Source organism: Trachypithecus francoisi, unplaced genomic scaffold (assembly GCF_009764315.1).
Source record: "Trachypithecus francoisi isolate TF-2019V2 unplaced genomic scaffold, Tfra_2.0 Lachesis_group13, whole genome shotgun sequence".
Lineage (NCBI taxonomy): Eukaryota > Metazoa > Chordata > Mammalia > Primates > Cercopithecidae > Trachypithecus > Trachypithecus francoisi.
The window spans coordinates 33166765-33191563 of record NW_022681458.1 but is presented as its reverse complement, the minus strand read 5'-3'; the positions used below and the strand labels follow the sequence as shown (position 1 = coordinate 33191563).

The following is a 24799-nucleotide window of genomic DNA, read 5'->3' as shown; positions in this document are numbered from 1 at the left end:
CCCAAAGTGCTGAGATTATTGGTGTGAGCTACTGTACCAGTCTTGTAAAAGGTTTTCACGTAGCTATGCAACATAAATGCTGGCTTCACAGCTGCCTCATTTGTATGCCCACATGGGCTGTTGTTAGCTCAGGTTTTCTCTACCTTCTATCTTTGTGGTTAATTTTCTGAATATAAATAGAGGACTATTTATCCCTACTAAATCTCATCTTGTTTGTTTTGATCCATCCTCTAGCTTACATTTCAGAATCTCAATTCTGTCATTCAACATATTAGCTCTCCAAACTAGTTTTGTGATAGCTGCAAATTTGATAAGTATGCCTATGGTATCTTTATCCAGGTAATTATAGTAGTAAGTGAGCAAATACCATTAGGTTGGTGCAAAAGTTATTGCGGCTTTTGCCATTAAAAGTAAGGGCAAGAACCACAATTACTTTTGCACAAACCTAATAATAACAGCTAGCCTTATACGACACTTACTATGTGCCAGGCAGCGTTCTAAGTCCTTTAACTCAATTTATTCTCACTACAAACTAATAAGGCAGATGTGATTATTTTCTTACATCTGATGAAACAGTGGAGGTACAGAGAGGTTAAGCAGTTTACCTAGGATTGCAGAGCTCATGAGTAGAACTGGAAACCCAAGCAGTCTGGCTCCAGAATCCTTGCTCTTAATTACTAAATTGTGCTGTTTCTCATTATGATTGTGTACCTTTACTGACAAACTTTTAGACTAAGAGGGAACCATTAGACAACAATCGTTGAGTAAAACTGCCAATTATTCACAAAACAACACACATACTACAATCTCTGATAATCCAAGTTAACAGAGATTGTAGTATGTGTATTGTTTTGAGGGCTTTGCCAAATGCTTTTCTGAATACTAAGTGCTATACAGCACAGACCTGACCTACTTATCCAGTATTCCTCAATTTCTTTTTTCTTTTTTTTTTTTTGAGGCGGAGTCTTGCTCTGTCGCCCGGACTGGAGTGCAGTGGCCAGATCTCAGCTCACTGCAAGCTCCGCCTCCCGGGTTTAAGCCATTCTCCTGCCTCAGGCTCCCGAGTAGCTGGGACTACAGGCGCCCGCCACCTCACCCGGCTAGTTTTTGTATTTTTAGTAGAGACGGGGTTTCACCGTGTTAGCCAGGATGGTCTCGATCTCCTGACCTTGTGATCCGCCCGTCTCGGCCTCCCAAAGTGCTGGGATTACAGGTTTGAGCCACCGCGCCCGGCCCCTCAATTTCTTTTGTGTGCCCTCAGACTATAAAGTCTTGGGAGTTACAGACCACAACTACACTTCCTCTTATATCTCCCAGAGCACCTACTACATCATGAACACACAACAGAAAGTTTTATCTTTGACAGATGGTAGCGAAATCCAAGGAGATTTTCCCTGAGTTAAATTCTGTGGGGACTAAGGACAAAGTTTAAAGCGGAGTTGGGGGTTGGGGGGGCCACTTTAGCTCTTTAGCTTTCAAGTTATCTGGTATAGATTCCCTGACATAAGCAGAGACAAGGATGTAATGGTCTCCAAACCACTGGCCATGATGGCTTGACCCTTGGTCACCCTGTCCCATTCTTCGGCTCACCCGCTTCAAGTCCTCCATAGCCTTGTGGGGCTGGGTGTTTCTATAAGTATTTGAAGAGCACAATCTGCACCTCATTCTTATTTGCATATCCCAAGGTGCCTGTCAGAGTGGGTGTAGCACACAAGAGGGGTTTGAAAACCCCCAACTAAAACTTCACTTAAGGATTTTACTTATAAGCAACCCCTCCATGGTTGTATTCAAAGTTGGAAAAATAAAATTTAGCCCTTTATCGCACATAAATACCTAGGGATTTCTCCTCTAGGAGACAACAATCCAAAACACTCAATAAGAAAATGACTTAGACAATACAACATAAGAAGGCAACAATGCACTAAATATTTCTCATGTATCAAAGCTGTTTATATGTTTGGGGGAGGGGCATATCTGACTCTTCCTTTGTTGTCTTTTCCTCCCCCAGTTAGCTACATACCTATTCCCTAACTCTAATAAATCTTCACCTTATTACTTCTAAGTGGGAGACAAATTTGAAAATAGTAGTAAAGATAATAATTGGAGATATCAAGGAAAGTCAATTTCCTTATTTCCACCTCTCATTTCCTTAGAAGATCTGGCACTTTGGCTACTAAAGGACCCCCTAATTTTTCACATGGGAATGAAAACAGATTTTGGCTACCTTAGAACTTCTTGTTTTTCAAGAGCATAATACACAACAACCCTTCTGGGCACTTAGAAACCAGCAGATCTTTCTTCACCTAGACTCACATGCATAAGAAGTTCCCAAATTCAATTTCCCTTTTTCTGAAGAATTGCTATTCTACATGATTTACCCAGAAGCCAATAAGTAACTAACTAGGTCCAAAGCAGAAATACTGCTTACTTCCAGACTGGCAGCCATTTAATGAGTAATTAACCACCCCATACTTTCTATCAAGGATGCTTGTATTGCTAGGGTAAAGGTATCCTTTATGTTGAAATGATGCCATAAAACAGGCCTTTGCCAGAAATACACCCTCATTTATCATATGAAATGCCATGTGGTATTAGCAAGGTCGATAATGTTTGTTCAATATATTTTGCTTTCACAGGAGCTTGAAATGATTTGTTTTTGCAGCTGTTACAGAGTTAAATTAGGGATTTAGTTTCAGCTTAGCTAGATGAGCATATATAACTAGGAGCTATTAATTATCTGCCTAGAAGCCTTTGGTCATCTTCCCACAACTTATAGCATCCTTGGAGGACTAAGTTACACCAAAAGCAGCCAGATTTTATCCTCGAAGAATTAATCTTGGCTTCTTGGTTACTAAGGGGAGGCTAAAAATTTGAGTTTTTATTTCTTATTCCACAACTCCCCCCACTAAGCATATAAATGTTATTAGTACATAGATTTTTTCTAAAGTTGAGCAAAGAATTTAAGACAAAATATTAGTGCAAAGTCTAGTTTCAGACATCCGTTCCCACAAATAAAAAACTAAAAAGCACAACTTTTCTGGCCTTAAAGCACCAATAATCAGCCCCCTTCTCTTTTTCTTTCTTCTCATACTGCTGTTCAGGCTTAAACAGAGTACAGGGAGAGGAAGTTAGCTACGAAGATAAACTCATCGAAAGCCTGCCCTACAATTCTAGTTGCCCTCTACCTGTTTGTGAATGTTAGCTGGGAGCAACCGCTGAAAAGCTTTGGGGGGAAAAAGCAGGGAGGAAAATAAGGCAGGGGAGAGAAGAGAGAGAAGAAGGGAAAGAGGGGGTGGGGTGGGGCAAAGAAAAACTAGAGAGCAATTCAAACAAAAATGAAACTCTCTCTTTCTCTCTCTCTCTCAAACACACAAAGAGGAGGAAAATGCCCCCACACCCCCTACCCCAGGTCCTAACAACATACTTCTTTATCAGAGGTTCATTGTCAATCAATTAGCCCAGGCAGCAGGGGTCTGTGAAGGGGGGGCACCCAGGGAAACAATGGACAGCCCTGTTGTATTACTATTTAATCACTTTTGCTAAATAAATAGAGCAGCCCCGAGGTGCTGTCATGTCAAGGGAATTTATAACAAAAAAAACTTCATTTTTCATTGGTCATTACTTTTTTCCCTTCGGGACAAGAGAGGGTTATTACTGTAGCCTTAAGTTCCATCTTTGTGTTTCTTGCCTTTGATTCCCACTCAGACCCTGCCACTTTCTGGCACTAATTTGTCAGGCTGAACAAAGAGGGGATTTGTACCTCCTGTAAGGTCTCAATTAGGAATGGCTTCTGCTGTATTATGTGCCATTCAGAGAAGACACAATGCCGGTAATTACAGGAATTTGCACTAAATGGCTGAAGAATTCACAGCAAAACTTCTCCCCACCACCTCTTGGGTTTACCCCTCCCAAGGGTTGGAGGGAAAAAAAGGAAAGCAAAAAAGCTCTTAATGCCAGAGAGATGTAATTACCAACAGCAGTCCCAAGAGGTTAAACAGCAGCCAAGGAGTAAAACCATAAAACCTGACACAGTGAAAATGGTGTAGGGGATCTCCCAGGCTCACTGTTTTTCTTGCTGTCTTTGCTGTTAACATGTTCAAATTCAGTTCAGAATTGGGAACACTGCCCTACAGTGGGCCATCCAATTTCATCTCCAGATTACAAAACATTCAAACAGAGAACACTTCCAAAGGTGAGCTTTGCATCTGTTGTCACACTCAGAAACAAGTCCTTGGGCCCTTTTATTATAGTAATCAACTGCTAGGTTTCTTGATTGCTGGGAAATTTTAGGAAAAATATCTGTGTGTGCTAGTGCCAAGAAAACCATGTATCTATTAAGTGCAAATAGGTAGGTACAAATGTCAAATTCCTAAAGAAAATAGAGCTGCTTAGATAGGAGGAACAAGTTCTAGTGTTCGATAGCACTGTAGGATGACTATAGTTAACAATAATATGTAGTTTCAAATACCTAGAAGGGAGATACTGAATGTTCCCAACACAAAGAAATGATAAATGTTTGAGATGATGGATATGCTAATCACCCTGATCTGATCACTATATATATGTATTGCAGTATCACTGTGTACCCCATAAATATGTATATTGTGTCAATTAAAACTTTTTTTAACTTAAAAAAAAAAAACAACAAGAGTTATTGCCTTAATCTAATTTTGGAGCATTTTGTGAATAGCCTAATTTAGAATCACATACAGGTACGTAATTCATAAAGATTTTAATAAGCTGTATAGTCATTTGTTTTAGCATTAATATTATAACAGCACAGATTCCCCATTGCCAAACATAATTTTAAACCTCAACCAGTAATTTCACTGAAGAAGCATGCCTCATTTGCTGCTACAGAGGTGTCCCTGAAAAGCTGTACCACCAAATTAACTGTTCCTAAATACCATTCCCATCATGTGCTTCTCTGCTCAAGAACCTTCTGTGACTTCAGGGTCAAACATTAAATGTAATCTGAACTGTCTTTATTTTTATAGGTCAAAAATGACTGAAAATCTGCAATTTCACATAGTTCTACCTGGTACCATCTCTGAGAGTTCTCTAACCCAAAGCATGGGCCTCACATCTGTAGCAATTGTCACAGCTGCCTTTTGACATCCACTGATGTGATTATTTGATTCATGTCTTGTCTTCCCCAGTGGACTGCAAATTTCATGAAGGCAAGGACCATGTCGGCTTTCCTGCAGCACTGACCCATCTAGGTGCTTCCAAGTTTCTGGGCACACAATAAATAATATAATGAATGAAATAACTAAGTTTTCAAATTTCAAGAAGTAGAACTAGCAAGTGTAAGGGTCCTAGAGGTAGGCATGATAATAGTAGGTTCCAGGAACAGCAAGAAGACCACTATGAGGCTGGGCGCAGCGGCTTACGCCTTTCACCCCAGCACTTTGGGAGGCTGAGGGGAGGCGGATCACGAGGTCAGGAGTTCGAGACCAGCCTGACCAGCATGGTGAAACCCTGTCTCTACTAAAAATACAAAAATTAGCTGGGCATGGTGGCGTATGCCTGTAATCCCAGCTACAAGGAAGGATGAGGCAGGAGAATCACTTGAACCCGGGAGGCGGAGGTTGCAGTGAGCCGAGATCACACCACTGCATTCCAACCTGGGCGACAGGACAAGATTCTGTCTCCAAAAAAAAAAAAAAAAAAAAAGAAGACCACTATGGCTGGGGCTTCCTAAGCTCAGTGCAACCCTGGAGCTGCAGAGGAAGCCATGGAACAGTCACGCATAATCAGATACAACTATCAAAAATCAAGTACACATTTAAAACATACACAGTTATATATCAGCATATATTTTTAAAACAATAACCTCAGGCGTTTTTGGATAACCATGGTCCATTTTTTTCTGCAGGAGCTGTTTAAGTTTTAAAGAAGGATACAGAAAATTCTTCACTTACAGAAAGAATTTAATGAAATAAGGCCAATTGCACTATTTTGTAGATTTAAAAGCCAACATTTGTGGCTCCCCTGAATAGCAAGTAAATGACATCATAATAAAGAGCTACTCTGTGCAATCTTCCACTTTTAAAGTTTATTCATCCAAACTATTTAAAGGGGGAGGAACTAAGTAGACATAAAAACTTATAGTATAAAGGGGCACACTAAAACCACGAAATACAGTGAATATGCCTCTCCTTAAAATAATACATAAAGCCAAAATTCATCAAAAACAATGTGCTGAAGATTTTGGCATTTTGGAAGATCAACATGCTATGCTACCAGCTTTTTCACTGAAGGTGTGTTTTTATGAGGATGCAAAGTTAGAAGACATAGGTACAAAAGGAAGCAGCAGCTGGTTTAGATTAACTGTGTTTGTGAGAAACACAGATCAATTTTTAACGTTCCATCTGCTATAATAATCTCTGGTATAATGAACAGTCTCCCAGGTAATCTAAAAAACATTTAGAAGTTTGCTTAACAGGTTTTTACCATTTTCTTTTGAGACTCTGCCCCCTACAGGAGATCAGGAAATAAAGTATTCTTACCTAGAAAACCACAGTTCAGCCGGGCACAGGCGGTGGCTCATGCCTATAATTCCAGCACTTTGGGAGGCCAAGGCGGGCGGATCACCTGAGGTCGGGAGTTCTAGACCAGCCTGACCAACAAAGAGAAACCCCATCTCTACTAAGTAAAGTACAAAATTAGCCGGGTGTGGTGGCACATGCCTGTAATCTCAGTTACTCAGGAGGCTGAGGCAGGAGAATCATTTGAACCCGGGAGGTGGAGGTTGCAGTGAGCCGAGATTGCGCCATGGCACTCCAACCTGGGCAATGAGACCGAAACTCCATCTCAAAAAAAAAAAAAAAAGAAAGAAAGAAAGAAAAGCAGAGTTCAAGTGCTGGTACAAAAACAACCTGGTAAACCACAAGTATCACAAAGCAACTGAATATAGCACTTTCTGAGGGAAAAGGGGGTATAAAAATGGAACAGCTTTTCTTTCTTTCCTTTTTTTTTTTGGAATATGCCATACTATACAAATTAAGACTGACTTGTCCCTGTCCCAAATTAGAAACCTGTCTCTCTCTGCCCCATTCATCAGAACTCCGAACCAAAGCACAAAGTTAAAAGTCGAGCAGTGCAAATGAATTTTAGACCGCCTTCCTCCCCTGATTCCCTACTACTACCCTTATCCAACCTATCCTCCACAAGCCAAATTTAGGGAGCACAAAATCTAGACAGCAAAGGGAAGCATCCTATCATATGGAACCTAACTAAGGCAGCTGCCAGAAAGTTCTATTCCTGCCCATTATATAATATGTTTCCTGTTCTTTTCTACTCAGCTTCCTTCTCCCTCTTTTGCTCACTTTTCTTTTTTTCCTGATTTCATTTCTCCAGTTGCCGGATGCAATGAGCTTGCTGAATGGCACCTTCTACCTACATTTCTCCTTCCTCTTGAGTGTCAGGAATGCTATGAATGCAGTGCAGAGCATGGGCAGTGCACACTCCATCAGAAGGCACACTTCTGAGAGGGAGGTGAATTAGGCAATACCTCTTGTGAAATACCTGAGGCTTTTCTTCCCTCTTTTACTAGAAAGTTTCTTGATTCAGCTACTCCAGTCTCCACATCTTGAGAACTAAGCTGAGCTGTTCTTCCTTACTCCAATAACACAACAGATTTGCTGACCACATCTGTAATCTAAAGCCATGGAAGTGTACCATAATTCCAGAATGTCCAGAGTAAGCACTTAGTAAATTATTATTGAATGCCTGAACTTAAAAATATATATACTAGTATAAGACACTGAAATGTCAGTAATATCTATTTTTTAAAAAACTGCTAAAACTAGTATCTCCTTATTTAAAAACCATTTTCCAAAAGTATCTGGGTGACTTAACACAGGTCTTTCATACCTACAGATACATCTATATAAACTAGTAGAGCTTCTTTCTTCTTTTTTCTTTTTTTTTTTTTTGAGATGGATTCTCGCTCTGTCGCCCAGGCTGGAGTGCAGTGGCACAATCTCGGTTCACTGCAACCTCTGCCTCCTGGGTTCAAGTGATTCTCCTGCCTCAGCCTCCTGAGTAGCTGGGATTACAGGTGCCCACCACCACACCCGGCTAATTTTGTATTTTTAGTAGAGACGGGGTTTCACTATACTGGCCAGGCTTGTCTCAAACTCCTGACCTTGTGATCCACCTGTCTCGGCCTCCCAAAGTGCTGGGATTACAGGCATGAGCCACCACGCCAGGTCTAGCAGAGCTTCTTAACTGGCTCAGTGTTTCTGGTCTCTCCAATCCCACCCCGCAAGCTTCTGGTCCACAGTCACTGAGGTCCTTGAATCAAAGCAAGGATGATTCACTCAATCCTCACTTTGGGTAATTTATTTTCCAATAGAAAGACCAGCATCATAACTAACCTAAGTTCAAAACGTGGGTTTTCAATGTGCCACCCCTATTTGGCTTTTTTCAATGCAGGAGCAAGGACAAAATTTTAAATGTGGTTTTGGCTGGTGGTGAGCTTCTTGATCATTTTTAAACAACATACTTATATCTAATAGACTTGAATTAAAACCTTCCAAATCAGGTTTCCATTTAAAGCCATTCTCATGGTAAATTTAATGTCACAAACTGGGGTTTAATGAAAGGAAAATAATTTGATTTAGTTTATAACAGATATCTAGATCGGGTTCAGTGAAGTTTTAAAACCTTTTTTTTTTTTTTTTTTTGAGATGGAGTCTCGCTCTGTCGCCCAGGCTAGAGCACAGTGGTGTGATCTCAGTCTTGGCTCACTGCAACCTCTGCCTCCTGGGCTCAAGCAATTTTCCTGCCTCAGCCTCCTGAATAGCTGAGATAACAAGCACCCGCCACCATGCCTGGTGAATTTTTGCACTTTTAGTAGAGATGGGGTTTCACCATGTTGGCCAGGCTGCCTCGAACTCCTGACCTCAAGTGATCCACCTGCCTCGGCCTCCCAAAGTGCTGAGATTTCAGGCGTAAGCCACTGTGCCTGGCACAATTTTTTTTTTTTTTTTGGTAATTTTACTGTTTTAGGAAAGGTGGAAGAATGGACAGTAGAGGAAAGATGCAGTAATAAGCTTTTACAAAATAAGATTGTTGACCTCAAACTCCTCTTTTGCATCTCATCCTTACATAGCAGTTCCAGAAGCCCTGGGCTTCCCACGATGGGCATAAGCCCGTAGTGACTCAGCGGTCATCTGCTGAATCATCATCTACCCTTTTAGCCACCCCCACATTTTCTGTCAAGACTGATTTTCTAGATTTCACCTTAAGAGGATTTGACAAGGTCAAGATCAATGACAGTTACTGACGGTGGCCATTTTCCTTGCCTAAGGAGTTTTAGTAGTCAGCTTTGGACTTGAATGTCTCTTATGAGACAATTTGTGACATGCATATTCACAGTGACCTTTATTCAAGAAGGCAGAGCGAATAGAATCACGTCTGACTCAGGAAGCCTAAATTCTAGTCTCGTTAGGCTCTAGCCAAGTCATTTTGATTCAACGGGGTATATCATAGCTGCTTCTATTTACTTCAACAGCGTGGGATAAGGATGGATGGATGCTTTAACATAGTAAGCTTCTCGAGGAGAGATGCTTTTTATAAACAGGAAATAGCTGTGACTAGCCTTTTAAGGGGATTTTTAAAGTGAATTCCAATTGTGGGGTTCAGAATTGTTCTTTAATGAGCTTTAGGCTGAAAATCTGCTTCATACCTGCACATTTGAAACTCTGAGCAGTGAGTCCTCGTTCCAAAGACAAAGTCGTCAAAATGCTCAGGAAGCTGGTAGTCACAGATTGGCGTTTATTCTTCCTGAGTTCATGCCCACCCATCTGATCCTTGGGTTTGTTCCTCAGTGTGACTTGCAGGTTTTGCTCTGAACTCCTGGCTGCATTGGCAGCTGTCTTCAGAGCCTCCATCCATTCCTGAGCTCTCTGTCGGGTCTCAGCTCGGAGGCGAAGGACATCCTGGGGGAAAATGACTTGAAAGCAAGAGTCGCAGCCATCCAGGTTGTCCATCTGGACAGCCAGACACACATCCACGTTGTAGCTCAACAGTGGATCCTCGTCTAGCTTGCCGGGCTGAAAAGCCATAAGGTAGGCCCTGCTCAGCACAAATGTAAATGCCTTCCAGTTGTTTTGGACAGTCAGCCTGTAGAGAGTCCCTGATTTGAGGATGTTTTGGTACTGTTTGAGGCTATCCAGGACAGGGGACGGTGGCAGCAGCCCACTGGCTTTCTTCTGGAAACAATGATACTGTGCATAGTCATCATGATGGCCAAGCCCTGGTGAGACTGTCAGCTCATTCTGCCGCCCCATGTAACCAGGCACTGCAGCATGCACGACTTCCCAAAGCTTCTGCCCCCAGTCCAAAGCCTCCCATGGTGACTCTGCCTTTAGCTGTAGCTGAGTGTTGTCATACAAAACAGTATCCACCATCCTGGCCTCCAGGTTGCCCAAAACAGATATGCTCTGGAAGTGTGAAAGCTGGTACGTGGCATAGAGGTTTTGATTCCCACTGCTGTCGAGGCTGTAGAAGTATAAGTTGTAAGGTGAAAGTTCTGCATAACAGCTTTGCCAGTAACTGTCATGGTCCTTTCTAATCTCCAGGTAACCCTTCTTTAGAATGTTTGGGAATGTCTGCTTGTGTTCTAGAAAGAAAAAGAGAGGCAAAGTATTAATTAGAATTAGTTAGTTATAAGAAGGCAGGCACAAGAAACCACACAGATTAGGGACTGACAGTCTTCTGGTTCAAATTAAACAAAGTAAAAGTAGCAGAATCCCAAGATGGTACCTAATTGGCAAGAAATAGCTGGGGAAATCTTGAGTCTAAAAACTTTAATTAGGAGGCTGGGTGTGATGGCACACACTTCTAATCCCAGCATTTTGGGAGGCCAAGGTGGGAGGGATTGCGTGAGCACAGGAGTTCAAGACCAACCTAGGCAACATAGTGAGAGCCCATCTCTATAAACAATTAAAAAATTAACTGGGCATGTGGCACATGCCTGTAGCCACTGTAATCATGCCAATGTACTCCAGCCTAAGAGACACAGCAAGACTCTGTCTTAAAAATAAAATAAAAATAAAAACTAGAACTAGGGTGGAATCACATGTATGAGAATAAGTATGGGGCATGGAACGTGCAACACCAATGGAGTGTGCAACATCAATGTGAGATGCAGAGGTCTGTGTGGAAAACAGAAATACTGGAACGACTGTGACTTGCTATGCCTTGTGAATCTAGGAACCAATCATACTTTGCCAGGGTTCCATGTTTTCTAGGTAATAGTCTATTAACAGTCTATTTCTACCATTACTTTTAATGGTAAAAACCGCAATTACTTTTGCACCAACCTAACAGTACCAAATACACAAGAGAGAACGTGCCTTCTGCCACTGGACCTAACTCTCTGCTAATACTCTTATCTTTTCTCAGGTTGGTAAAGCGAGGAAGGGTCAATGAATAGGAGACAACATAAAATGTGCTGCTCACAAACTCTCATTTCTCAGACACCTTCCGCAGCCCTCAAGGCCAGTTCATGGACCTTCTGTCTAGGAACCAGAGATCCAAGCTTGACCCGACTAGCTCACTTTTTAGGTCTCTGCTTAGATGGCAGTTTTCTCTCTGAGCCTGACTGTGCTTATGCTGTTCCCTGAGCTTGCAATGCTCCTTCCAAAGGCTTCAATCAGCAACTGCACACTTATCCTCTTTCAGAAAAAGACTGTCCTGATTCTCCCAACCTCACCTACACACATGCATGCATGCCTGAGTCAGTATCAGGTATCACTACTAAATTATTCTTCTATCATGGGCTCTTAGCTCAGGCTAGATTATAATAGCTTATTTACATGTCTGAACAAATAAAATAAGTCTTAAATTTTTTTTAAGACTGTCTTTCCTGCTAGACAATCAGTTCCACTGAGGGCAAGGGTAAGGTCTCTCTTTTCATTCTTAGACCACAGCACACTGAACATTGCCTTGTACATAGTGGGTGCTTAATAAGTACTTGTTGAATTAGAAATAAAGCACCTAGCACAATGCTCAGCATATAGTAGGTATAATTTCCCTCCTATCTTCTTTTCTCCTTTTCTCTCTGTTTTACTAGTCATGCCATCCGTAATCAATGATTAGCTGCAATATATACTAGTTTAGTACTTAATAAAAGGGGACTATCATTTCAGAGATTTCCTGACATTCTTATCAGACATGAAAATGACATCCAGCCAGGCGCAGTGGCTCACGCCTGTAATCCCAGCACTTTGGGAAGCCGAGATAGGTGGATCACCTGAGTTCAGGAGTTCAAGACCAGCCTGGCCAATATGGCGAAACTTGTCTCTACTAAAAATACAAAAATTAGCCGGGCATGGTAGCATGCGCCTGTAATCCCAGCTACTCAGGAGGCTGAGGCAGGAGAATCACTTGAACCCAGGAGGCAAAGGTTGCAGTGAGCCGAGATCATGCCATTGCACTCCAGCGTGGGCAACAAAAGTGAAACTCTGTCTCAAAGGAGAGGAGGAGAAAGGGGGGGAGGAGGGGGGAGGAGGGGAGAGGAGGGGGGAGGGGGGAGGAGGGGGAAGAGGAGGGGGGAGGAGGGGAGAGAGGGGAGAGAAGAGGGGAGGAGGGGAGAGGAGGGGAGGGGGGAGGAGGGGAGAGGAGGGGAGAGGAGGGGGGAGGAGGGGAGAGGAGGGGGGAGGAGGGGGAGGAGGGGGAGGAGGGGGAGGAGGGGGGAGGAGGGGGAGGAGGGGGAGGAGGGGAGAGGAGGGGGGAGGAGGGGGGAGGGGGGAGAAGGGGGGGAGGGAGAGAAGAGGCAGGAGGGGGAGAGGAGGGGGGAGGGGAGGAGAGGAGGGGAGGGGGAGGAGGGGAGAGAAGGGGGAGGAGGGGGGAGGGGGGAGAAGGGGGGGAGGGAGAGAAGAGGCAGGAGGGGGAGAGGAGGGGGGAGGGGAGGAGAGGAGGGGAGGGGGAGGAGGGGAGAGAAGGGGGAGGAGGGGGAGGAGGGGAGAGAAGGGGAGAGGAGTGGAGAGAAGAGGAGAAGAGGAGGAGAGAAAGAAAAAGAAAAAAGAAAGGAAAAAGGAAGGAAGGAAGGAAGGAAGGAAGGAAGGAAGGAAGGAAGAAAATAAATGACATCCATGTGAGGGATGTCAATCATCTCCTCCCTGGTAGAGACTTTAATTTCTGAAATGTTTCTCAATCTCTTCGCCGACACACATTGGAGATAGTCATAAACTAATTGAGTCATTCCCTAAAAAAGATAAATCATACTGCCAAAGGGTATGATTTCTGCTTTTGGCTAAAGATTTCTGCTTTTGGCTAAAGAAAAAAAGAGTAATATAGGTCTAGATCTTAAAATAGCAAACCAAAAGAGAAAAGGAGAGAAATGCGGCTGAGAAAAGCCAGTTTTACCTGTTTTACATCTCTGGTCCTGACATTCATTAGTATTTCTGTGGTAACTCAAAAGCCATTAATTTCTTGCAACCCACACTAATCCCTTTGTAGAAAGAGATAATGGATGCCTATTTGCAGGTTATCTTTTTCTTCTGATAATGCAATAAGGGAGGCAGTGCTGTTAGCGACACTGCTGCCACCTCTCCTGGTCTCATTTCCATCAAGCACTGATGATAGTTCAATCTTTTCCATAATAAGACTTAAAACTATGTGTCCCTCTATCCCCATCCCCACTGTGACCCGATGGCTCAGCTGAGTCCGCTGAGTAAAATAAAAACCACCTCTCCTGCTTTTAGCTAGGAATTTTCCTCCCCTCTTATCTCTCTGCGAGCTTTTAACAACAGCTCCCAGGAATTAAAAATTCTACTTTAATTGGGCCCAAACCAGCAGCAAGCCCAGCTAAAACCTCACTCCTTTCTAACTATAGAAGGTATGGTGGCAGGTGCCAGCTTGGGTGGACTGAATGAGAAGACCGGCGAGGGAATCTTCAAGGTTCCCTCACCTTCTAGATGCAGAATAAGAAGAAAAAATGCACTGGGTTCCAACATTTTTTCCCCACTGACTAAGCAACATTTCCTATCTCTGTTCTCCCAACTCAGCTTCAGCCCTCTTTAAGTGGTACATTAAATTGAAACAGAAAAAAAAACTGTGAATCCTAGAATCCTAGGAAATGGCTTTTTTTTTTTGTTTGTTTGTTTTTGAGACAGGGTCTTACTCTGTCACTCAGGCTGGAGTGCAATGGCATGATCATGACTCACTGCAGCCTCGACCTCCCAGGCTCAAGCAATCCTCTCACCTCAGCCTCCCAGCCAGCTAAGAATACAGGTATATGCCAGCATACCTAGCTAATTTTTGTATGTTTTTAATAGAGACAGGGTTTCACCATATTGCCCAGGCTGGGAAAATGGTGTATTCTTATAGGCTGCTGTTTGTCATGTAATTTCTTGAAAAATAAGAATCAGCTGGGCGTGGTGGCTCACGCCTGTAATCCCAGCACTTTGGGAGGCTGAGGTGGGCGGATCATGTGACGTCAGGAGTTCGAGACCAGACTGGTCCAACATGGAGAAACCCCATCTTTAATAAAAATACAAAAATTAGCCGGGTGTGGTGGTATGCACCTGTAATCCCAGCTACTCAGGAGGCTGAGACAGGAGAATCGCTTGAACCCGGGAGGCAGAGGTTGCAGTGAGCTGAGATCGCGCTACTGCACTCCAGCCTGGGCGACAGAGTGAGACTCCATCTCAAAAAAAAAAAGAAAAGAAAAGAAAAGAAAAGAAAAGAAAAATAAGAAGAAAATTTGCAAAGGTGATCAGCAAGCTATTTTCTGGAGTATCCATTCCTTTCTGGAGGACCTGTTTATACCATACCTTATTAATATATTGTGTGTGATATAAAAGTTACATATCTGATCATAAAGTGCTAGAGAACTACCATTTCTCTAACAACTCTCTCTACTGGATCTGAAGTTTATTTATTTATTTGAGACAGGGTCTCACACTGTCCCCAAGGCTGGAGTACAGTGGCACAATCATAGCTCACTGCAGCCTTGAACTCCTAGAGGCTCAAACAATCCTCCTGCCTCAGCCTCCTAAGTAGCTGGGAGTATAGGCGCACGTCATGATACCTAGCTTATTTCTTTATTTCTTTGTAGAGAAGGAATCTCACTATGTTGCCCCAACTGGTATTGAACTCCTGGCTTCCAACAGTCCTCCCACTTTGGCCTCCCAAAGTGCTTCAATTATAGGTGTGAGCCACCGCACCCAGACTGAAGTTTATTTTTAATATTTTTGCTACTGACAAATCAGAAGCTATGTATTTAAATCTAAGTTTTCATTAATTTACCATAGTTCACCTTTTGTTTCTCTGGGCTATATCATTTCAACTCATTTAATTAACCCCACACATATTCTTTTAAAGTATTCAATTTCATAAATAATAAAATCTCACAATGACTAATTTGATAAATGAATATCATATAATAATGAAGTGAAAGTGTTTGACTTCATAAATGAATATCATCACAAATGAATACAGTAGACTCTTGAAGAGCATGGGTTTGAACTGTGCAGGTCCACTTTTACCTGGATTTTCTTCTATCTCTGCCACCACTGAGATAGGACGAGCAGCCCCTTCTCTTCCTCCTCAGTCTATTAAGCATGAAGATGAAGAAGATGAAGACGTTTATAATCTACTTCCACTTAATGAATAGTAAATATATTTTCTCATCCTGATTATTTACTTATTTTATGGAGATGGCTATGGCCACCATGGTGCACCTGTCAGCCTGTTTGTGATTTCCTTCCTTCCTCCCTCCCTCCTTCCCTCCCTCCCTTTCTTTCTTGAGATGGGGTCTCACTCTGTCACCCAGGCTGGACAGTAGTGGTACAAACATAGCTCACTGCAGCCTTGAACTCTTGAGCTCAAGCAATCCTCCTAGATCAGTCTCCAGAGTGGCTGGGACTACAGGTATACACTGCCGCACCTGGTTCATTTTTTAATTTTTTGTAGAGACAGAGTCTTGCTATGTTGCCCAGGCTGGTATCAAACTCCTGGCTTCAAGCAATGCTCCCACCTTGGCCTGCCAAAGTGCTGGGATCATAGGTGGGAGCCACTGTGCCCAGCTTTGATTTTTCTTTTCTTTTTTTTTTTTTTTTTGAGACGGAGTCTTGCTCTGCCGCCCAGGCTGGAGTGCAGTGGCCGGATCTCAGCTCACTGCAAGCTCCGCCTCCTGGGTTCACGCCATTCTCCTGTCTCAGCCTCCCAAATAGCTGGGACTACAGGCGCCCGCCTCGTCGCCCGGCTAGTTTTTTGTATTTTTTAGTAGAGACGGGGTTTCACCGGGTTAGCCAGGATGGTCTTGATCTCCTGACCTCGTGATCCGCCCGTCTCGGCCTCCCAAAGTGCTGGGATTACAGGCTTGAGCCACCGCACCCAGTGATTTTTCTTTTCTTTTCTTTTTTTTTTTTTATTGAGACGAAGTCTTGCTCTTGTCCTGTAGGCTGGAGTGCTATGGCATGATCTTGGCTCACTGCAACCTCCACCTCCTGGGTTCAAGTGATTCTCCTGCCTCAGCCTCCCAAGTAGCTGGAATTACAGGTACCTGCCACCACACCTGGCTAATTTTGTATTTTTAGTAGAGACGGGGTTTCACCATGTTGGCCAGGCTGGTCTCGAACTCCTGATCTGCATGCCTCAGCCTCCCAAAGTGCTGGGATTACAGGCATAAGCCACTGCACCCCACCTGATTTTCTTAATAACATTTTCTTTTCTCTGGCTTATTCTATTGTAAGAATACAGTATATAATACATATAACATACAAAATATGTGTTAATTGACTGTTCATGTTATCATGAAGTATCATGTTGACCAGAGTAAGGCTTCTGGTCAACAGTAGGCTATTAATAAAGTTTTGGGGGAGTCAAATATTAAACATGGATTTTTTTTTTTTTTTTTTTTTTGAGAGGGAGTCTTGCTCTGTCGCCCAGGCTGGAGTGCAGTGGCGCGATCTCGGGTCACTGCCAGCTTCGCCTCCCGGGTTCACGCCATTCTCCTGACTCAGCCTCCTGAGTAGCTGGGACTACAGGCGCCTGCCACCGCGCCCGGCTAATTTTTTGTATTTTTAGTAGAGACGGGGTTTCACTGTGTTAACCAGGATGGTCTCGATCTCCCGACCTCGTGATCTGCCGCCTCAGCCTCCCAAAGTGCTGGGATTACAGGAATGAGCCACCACATCTGGCCCAAACATGGATTTTTTACGGCATGGGGGATTGCCACACCTAACCCAAGTTATTCAAGAGTCAACTGTAATATAATTTATTTTGCAAATGAGTAAATTATCTAATATCACAAATGATCCAGATAGCATCACTGACAAAGAGTATCATCATTTCCCCAAAGAAAACAGAGAAAGGTGAGCAAAACAAATCACTGTACCCATGAATTTCATACTGAAACCACAAGACAAATTCCTCATGAAAAAGAAAAACAAAACAAACAAACAAACCAAAAAAAACAACTATTTCTCTATTGCTTTCTACTGTGGCTAATACAAAGACTTGGTTCTGTTCCTCCTTAATGAAGATCTCCTTTTCCTTCTCCTCATCCTTACAGTATCCAGTGCAGTGGTTTCGGGACAACAAATGCTACTTACTGAAGAGGAAGAAGGGAATTTTCCCTGTCATGCACCTGATTCACTTCTCTACTGCCAACACCCCAAAGAGTTTCTCTTTTGCCATTATTTCCTCTATCTGTTCTCAAAAAAGTTTCCATGCTCATGGCCACCTTCATCAACGTTGAGTCCTCCTCCTTCCTGGCCATTTCACCCACTGTTGCCAGGCTAAACTCTACGGGTATCTCACAGTCCCTCTCACACCCCTCCTCAGGCTAACACTCTTCACAGGTTTCTGGGTGCCACACAGTAAAGTCCATACTCCTTGGCTTGGCCTTAAACATTTCATTATGGAAAGTTTCAAACACACTTGAAAAGCATGTAGAAGAGTAAGATGAATGCCAGGTACGCATTGTTCAGTTTTAAAAATCGCAATTTTCTGCCATTCTTCTTTCATCTCTCCTATCCCTCTCCAACTCTTGCTTTTTATTTGTTTTTCTTGCTGGTATGTTTGAAAGCAAATCACAGACATTAGTTTCATTTCACCTGTAAATACTTCAGGGTATATTTCTAGTCTAACAGATAAGATCTTTAAAATATATACGATACTTTTTCATACCCAACAAAACTGATAATTCCTTATCTAATACCCAGTCTGTGTCTAATTTTCCCAGGTTGTCTCAAACATTTTTTTTTTTTTTTTGAGATGGAGTCTCGTTCTGTCACCCAGGTTTGAGTGCAGTGGCACGATCTCGGCTCACTGCAACCTCCACCTCCCCGGTTCAAGCAATTTTCCTGTCTCAGCCTCCCAAGTAGCTGGGATTATAGGCGTGTGCCACCACACCCGGCTGTATTTGTAGTAGAGACACGGGGTTTCGCCATGTTGGTCAGGCTGGTCTCGAACACCTGACCTCAGGTGATCCACCCGCCTTGGCCTCCCAAAGTGCTAGGGTTACAGGCATGAGCCACCGCGCCCAGGCACATTTCTTTAATATAGATAGTTTGTTTGAATGAGTTCATATGTTGATTTCATTGACATGTCTTTTAAGTTTTTTTAAATCTATAACAGTTCTCTCTTCCTCCTTTTTTTTCATGCCATGTATTTCTTGAAGAAGCTGGTTCATTTATCCTGTAGAATTTCCCACATTCTGGATTTGGCTGAGTGTATCTTCACAGAATTACTTCAATGTTCCTGTTTCCCACGTTTTCTGTCAACTGCTACTTGAACCTCAAGGTTCAGTGAGGTTTTTTGTGTTTTCGTTCTTGGTGGCTTTTTGGTTTTGTTTCTGTTTTGTTTTTGCAAGAGTATGTCACACGTGGTTGTCTCACTTCTAGGGATGTTCAGATAATTAGGGGGTTCAGGGTATATTAGCCTGACCCCTCCATCATACATTTCCTCAGAAACCCCTCACACAGTGCTGCCCCGCTTAACTCCACCATCTTTCTGTCAGCTGACCGAATCACCATTTCCATGGCTCACCTACTCCTGACCTTCATGCATTTTCTCCACAGTCCCCCACCTAGATCTTCCTTCGTCTCTGCTTGTCCGAGTTCTCCCCATACGTGAGGGCTACAATAAAATCTTATCCATTCCTGAAGCCTTTCTTCATCCCTTCTAGTTGAAAACAACTGTCCTCCTCTGAACCTTCATGGCTGTATGTCTATACCATTCTGATGACTCAGAGTCATTTTTGCCTTCAAATACTATTTCATGCTCACCAAATATTTATTAAATTTTATAATAAAAATTATTCCCCAAATAAGTAAGAAATGTAAAAGGAAAAAAAAAGTTTCCACTTCTACACCCTAGCACCCACAAAATTCTCCTGCCCAGACTGTATACTGTTTGATATGAACCCTTTAGACATTTTTTATAAATATATACAGATAAAATAATTAGGTTTGTTTACATATATTAGCATATATAATTACTGAACTATTAATGTGCTTTCATTTTGGTTACTTTATAGAATTTTCCCTTTTTAAAAAATACAATGTTCCAGATCACAATAAACGAAATGTTTAGGTAACCTACTTTACCAGGAAAATCTGGACTGCCTGAGTCAGAATAATGAATGAATCCACAGGAATAGGATTCTGAAGATCAGGCAATAGTTGGAATGAAAGACAAAGTGCAATCTTTTAATGTTTTCAAAGAACTCAAAAGCCATGTGGTGCCAATATTCCAAATCAAAATTATCTAGGAAAATTTAAATGAAATACTTAAGTTATTATAATAAGATTAATAAATGTGAAAAAAAGCCACAGCAGAAAGTGGATGGAGGACTCCTAAGACTGCAGTATAACACCCTGTCCTAGACAGGCTCACCCGGACTGCTTCTCTGTCAAAGTTTAGCAGATCTATGACACTTCTTTCACTGGATCATCTTTCTTCTCAGTTTCTCTACAGGCTATAGTAAGCTGAAAGGATAAATGATATTATCTGAAAGTCAGGAAACAGGATTTACAACTGTTATATAGGCTCAAAGACAAGGAAGCAAAGCAATTTGACCCGCATTTATGGAGCACCAACTACGTGCAAAGCAGGGAACTAAGCTTTGTTGGAGACACAAAGGTGACAGGAGTTCTTAAGGTCCTTACAATTTCGTTGTGGTAAATTACTCGAATATAGACTTCTCCATCATTATAAAAATTTTTTGGTTTTTTTTTGAGACAGGGTCTTGCTCTGTTGACCAAGCTGAAGTGCAGTGGCATGTTCATGGCTCACGACAAGCATCAACCTCCCAGGCTCAAGAAATCCTCCCGGCCGGGCGCGGTGGCTCAAGCCTGTAATCCCAGCACTTTGGGAGGCCGAGACGGGCGGATCACGAGGTCAGGAGATCGAGACCATCCTGGCTAACACGGTGAAACCCCGTCTCGACTAAAAAATACAAAAAAATTAGCCGGGCGAGGCGGCGGGCGCCTGTAGTCCCAGTTACTCGGGAGGCTGAGGCAGGAGAATGGCGTGAACCTGGGAGGCGGAGCTTGCAGTGAGCTGAGATCCGGCCACTGCACTCCAGCCTGGGCGGCAGAGCCAGACTCTGTCTCAAAAAAAAAAAAAAAAAAAAAAAAAAAAAAAGAAATCCTCCCACCTCAGCCTCCTGAGTAGCTAGGACTACAGGTGTGCGCCAACTACGCCCAGATAATTTATTTTTATTTTTATAGAGACAGGGCCTCACTATGTTGCCCAGACTGGTCTCAAACTCCTGGGCTCAAGCAATCCTACCGCCTTGGCCTTCCAAAGTGTTGGAATTACAGGTGTGAGCCACTACATGAGGCCTCCATCAATATAATTGATTAGCTAAAGATAAAAGAAAAGAAGCATCACTTCAGAACAAAGGTATTCCTCTGATTTGGCTCATCTTCACTTATGGCCAATACCAACAATCTGTATTCAACTGCTACTTCCTCTTGCCTTTTAGGCCCCGTTTCCAGCTTTGCAGACACCATGCCACTTGGTTCAACCTCACCTAACGGCTCTGGCCCAGGTGCTGCCAGCACTGCACTGACAGCCTGGGCCAGGAGAGAATGTGGTTAGACTTCCTGAGAACCATTCAACCACCTACCAGACCCACTCCCTCCTCTAAGGCTGTGGACTTCTCTAAGATTAGTTACACCCTCTAGGTTTCAAAATTCCACTCTAGCCACCGACTCTAATTCCAGGGGACTACTAAACTTCATCTCTTATACACTGCCCCACTGTCAGCTCCACCCACTCTTGGTCTCAAGTAACAACCCCTCCTGGCACTGTCTAAAGCAAAGATAAAAGTCAATTTTCATCGACTGCTATTGACTTCCTGGAACTCTGCACTGAGAAAGATGCTGAGACCACATGTAGACTCAGTGGGAAAGAACCCTGGGGTGTTGCTGTGGTGGGTAATAATGTGAGTTATGCATTTGCCCTCTGGTTTTAGGATCTTGACAACACAGTTCCTTACCCTCTTTGACTCCAGAGACAAATTCTGTCTTCCACAACAGTAATATCCTAGACCTTTTAGAACTCTTCATAATAAAGTTCTTATCAATTCCAACCTGGTTCTCCTTCATTCTTTACACAGGCATTTTTCTCAGTCCACCTCACCTGCCTTCTACTCCATCTTCATGAGGGCCTTCAATCACAAAACTCTTCCACCTCACCCCATACAACCTCTTCCCTGTTTCACTGGACTCCTAGCTTCTCAAGATCCTGTGGTCAGTAGTTAAAACTTGTTTTCTCTTACCTCTCTGATTTAATCACCAATTCTGGATCACACCATCATCTATATTCTCTATTTAAGTCTAGCTTTCTTAAGCAAGAGATAGAAGTGCTAACCCCAGGAAACACAAATTCATATTGCTCACCTTCTATCATATCTTTAATCCTGATAATCTATTCTTTCATTCATTTCAGTGGATCTGAAACACAATCCCCAGAACAGTATATCCATACCATCTTCACTTTCCTCAAACACCTAATTCCACGGTCTCTTTCTCTGTGCACTGTAGGGAGCTCTTGTATATATAAGATATTTGGCTTCACTTCAACATCATACTAACCCATTTCCTGTAGAGGTGCCACAGAGCTTAGTGGTTAAGGCCACAGTTGCTGGAGCAACCAGCCTAGGTTCAACTCCCAATTCTGCCCTTACTGCCTACATGACCATTGACAAATTATTTAACCTGAGTCTCAGTTTCCTCATCTTTAAAGTGGGGCTATCATAGTAGTATGTACCTCTGTGTACTGTTGTGAGGAAGAAATAAGTAGCTCTAGGCCGGGCGTGGTGGCTCAAGCCTGTAATCCCAGCACTTTGGGAGGCCGAGACGGGTGGATCATGAGGTCAGGCGATCGAGACCATCCTGGCTAACACGGTGAAACTCTGTCTCTACTAAAAAATATAAAAAACTAGCTGGGCGAGGTGGCGGGTGCCTGTGGTCCCAGCTACTCGGGAGGCTGAGGCAGGAGAATGGCGTAAACCCGGGAGGCGGAGCTTGCAGTGAGCTGAGATCCGGCCACTGCACTCCAGTCTGGGCGACAGAGCGAGACTCTGTCTCAAAAAAAAAAAAAAAAAAAAAAAGTAGCTCTTAGGACAATGCCTGACACTATGTAAGTGTTCAATAGATGTTTTCCGTTTCAGCCTTTTAGTATCAAAAGAAGAAACTTTTTGCTTCCTTGCTATAGCAGACCCTTCCATCTCTACTGTTAACAAGCTCCTTCCTACTTCTCTAGAATCCCTTCTTCTATAACATGTTGCAGTTCTCTCTCTACTAACCTCCTTTCCTCTATCTTCCAATATCCCAAGGTTTACTGTGTCTATTAAAAAATTATTTGCTTGATCCTACCCCCTTATGGCTGAACTGTCTTTTTCCTTCAGATTCCATATGCTTACAATGCCTCTTCTTCCTGGTCCACATGACCTGGCCTCTGGCTATTGCTCTGACCTCATCTCACGTCATCTTATAACCTTTCTCTCACTCCAGCCGCAATCTTCTCTTAGGTTCCTTGAACAAGCCAAGCACATTCTAGCTCCGAGGTCTCTGAGTTGCCATGTTCTCTATCTGGGGCTTCTCTCCCCAGTTCCACTACCTTATTTGCCTCTCTCAGTGCTTCACTTCAAAAGTGCTGTTCTCAGTGAAGCCATCCCTTAACCACTCAGGTTAAAGAGCTCCTCAATTGTTCTCCATCACACCTCTTGCTTTATTTCCTTCAAAGAACTCTCTCCTCCTGAGAACAGGGACCTTGATATCTCTCTCCTTCCTGAATACCAGAGGCTGGCTCCATAAATATTGTTGACTGTATCAGCAAAGGACTTTGCCAGAATCTGTGGAGATACCAAACCAATCAGACACAGATCCTGTCAATAGAGTTTATAGTCCATAGTGGAGAAAAGATGGGCCCCAAAGTATCTGCAATATGCAGCAAAAAGTACTCAGAGCCTTCTAACATGCAAGAGAAGAAAGAGAGGGCTTTTGCCTGGGAAGTTCTTAAAAGTCTTGAGAAGGAGGTGGCATCTGAGGTAGACTTTGAAGAGAGGATAGAATTGATATTCAGAGATGGCAGGAAGGGGTAAAGAGCATTTCAGATGGTGGGCCTTCACTTAGATTTTCTCTTTCCTTTATCCGTTATCCTCCATCTATCCCCAATTACAGCCCTTCTTTTCCTTTTCACAAGTCCCACTTTCTCTTCATTGTCACTATCATCCTAATTTGAGTCCTCATCAGACATCATGACGCCTGGCAGACCTGATTGGTTTCCATCCCTTAGTTCTTTCCACCTACCAATCATTCCATGTACTGCTGGGGCCTGAGGAGACCCATTGAAGAGCATTCCTTTTCCTCACCCAACTTTTGAACCAATTGAGATGGACAGAGGGTGGCCAGATACATGGGGATCGAAACATCAGCCAGTTGGAGGATGCAACTTAGTTGTGTAGCAGCAAATTGAACCCCAGGATTTCACAGACTTACCTCTGAGTCACAAGCATCACTGGATAGCCAGAGGACTCCCCTCCTGGGAAACTGCCCGTGAAGGGCTGATGGCATGGAGGAGCAGACCTGGGCAAGCGGACCAGAAGTAGTGCTCTTAGGAGAGCAGCTGAATTACCTGGTTCATCTCCTAAACTTGCCAATAAGTCACTCCTCCTTCTCATGGGTGGAGTGTGCAAAGGGATGGAGAGAGGCCAAGAGTGCCATTCTAGCTGATGTCCCTTTACATGGACACATAAGGCCACTGAAAATGAGGGTAGCACACCACCTTTCACCCCACCAACTTCCACATTTCTTATCAAATACCCTTTAATCTTGAGTCTCAAGACATGTGTAGGTGCTTCTTGCCAAATATATCACAGTAAGTCTATTCGTATGGCTTTGAAGGTCCTCCAAAGTCTCAGCCTACTACTCCAAAATGTCCCCCTGTTCTAGGTTAGCCTCCTGACCATCTCATACATACGCTGTGTTCTTTCCACCTTGACTTTGTGCTCAACTCTCAAAGTTCAGCTGAAATAGCCTTTCCTCAATGAAGACTCCTCTGGTATTCTGAATCACAATCATCACTCTTTTCTTTGATTCCTGGTTAATAAAACACAGTTTTCCAAGTCAATTTGTTTCATATTATAGTACTCAACTATGATTAAGCCAGAAACAAAGGGAAAAAATGAACTAATGTTAGGTATTTGTCCTCCTCGTCACAGGCACATCAGGGCACACTAATCATAACACTGACACACATGTCCATAGCAAAGAACATGAAGAGAATGATACTACAGGAACCAAAGCCAGACTGTGTCTTG

At 43.1% G+C, this 24799-nt stretch overlaps 1 protein-coding gene across 10 annotated transcripts in view; it reads right to left on the bottom strand.

The window, feature by feature from the left end:
- Positions 1-24799, bottom strand: part of PLEKHM3 (pleckstrin homology domain containing M3) — a 209466-nt gene that overhangs the window by 147901 nt on the left and 36766 nt on the right. For all 10 annotated transcript variants that reach the window (XR_004441598.1, XR_004441597.1, XR_004441599.1 and 7 more), the window contains one exon: positions 9698-10633. Coding sequence is in view for 7 of the 10 variants with exons in the window: in XM_033230501.1 (XP_033086392.1) it covers positions 9698-10633 (936 nt within the window). In the remaining 3 variants the exon portion in view is untranslated. The remainder of the gene's footprint in view (positions 1-9697; positions 10634-24799) is intronic.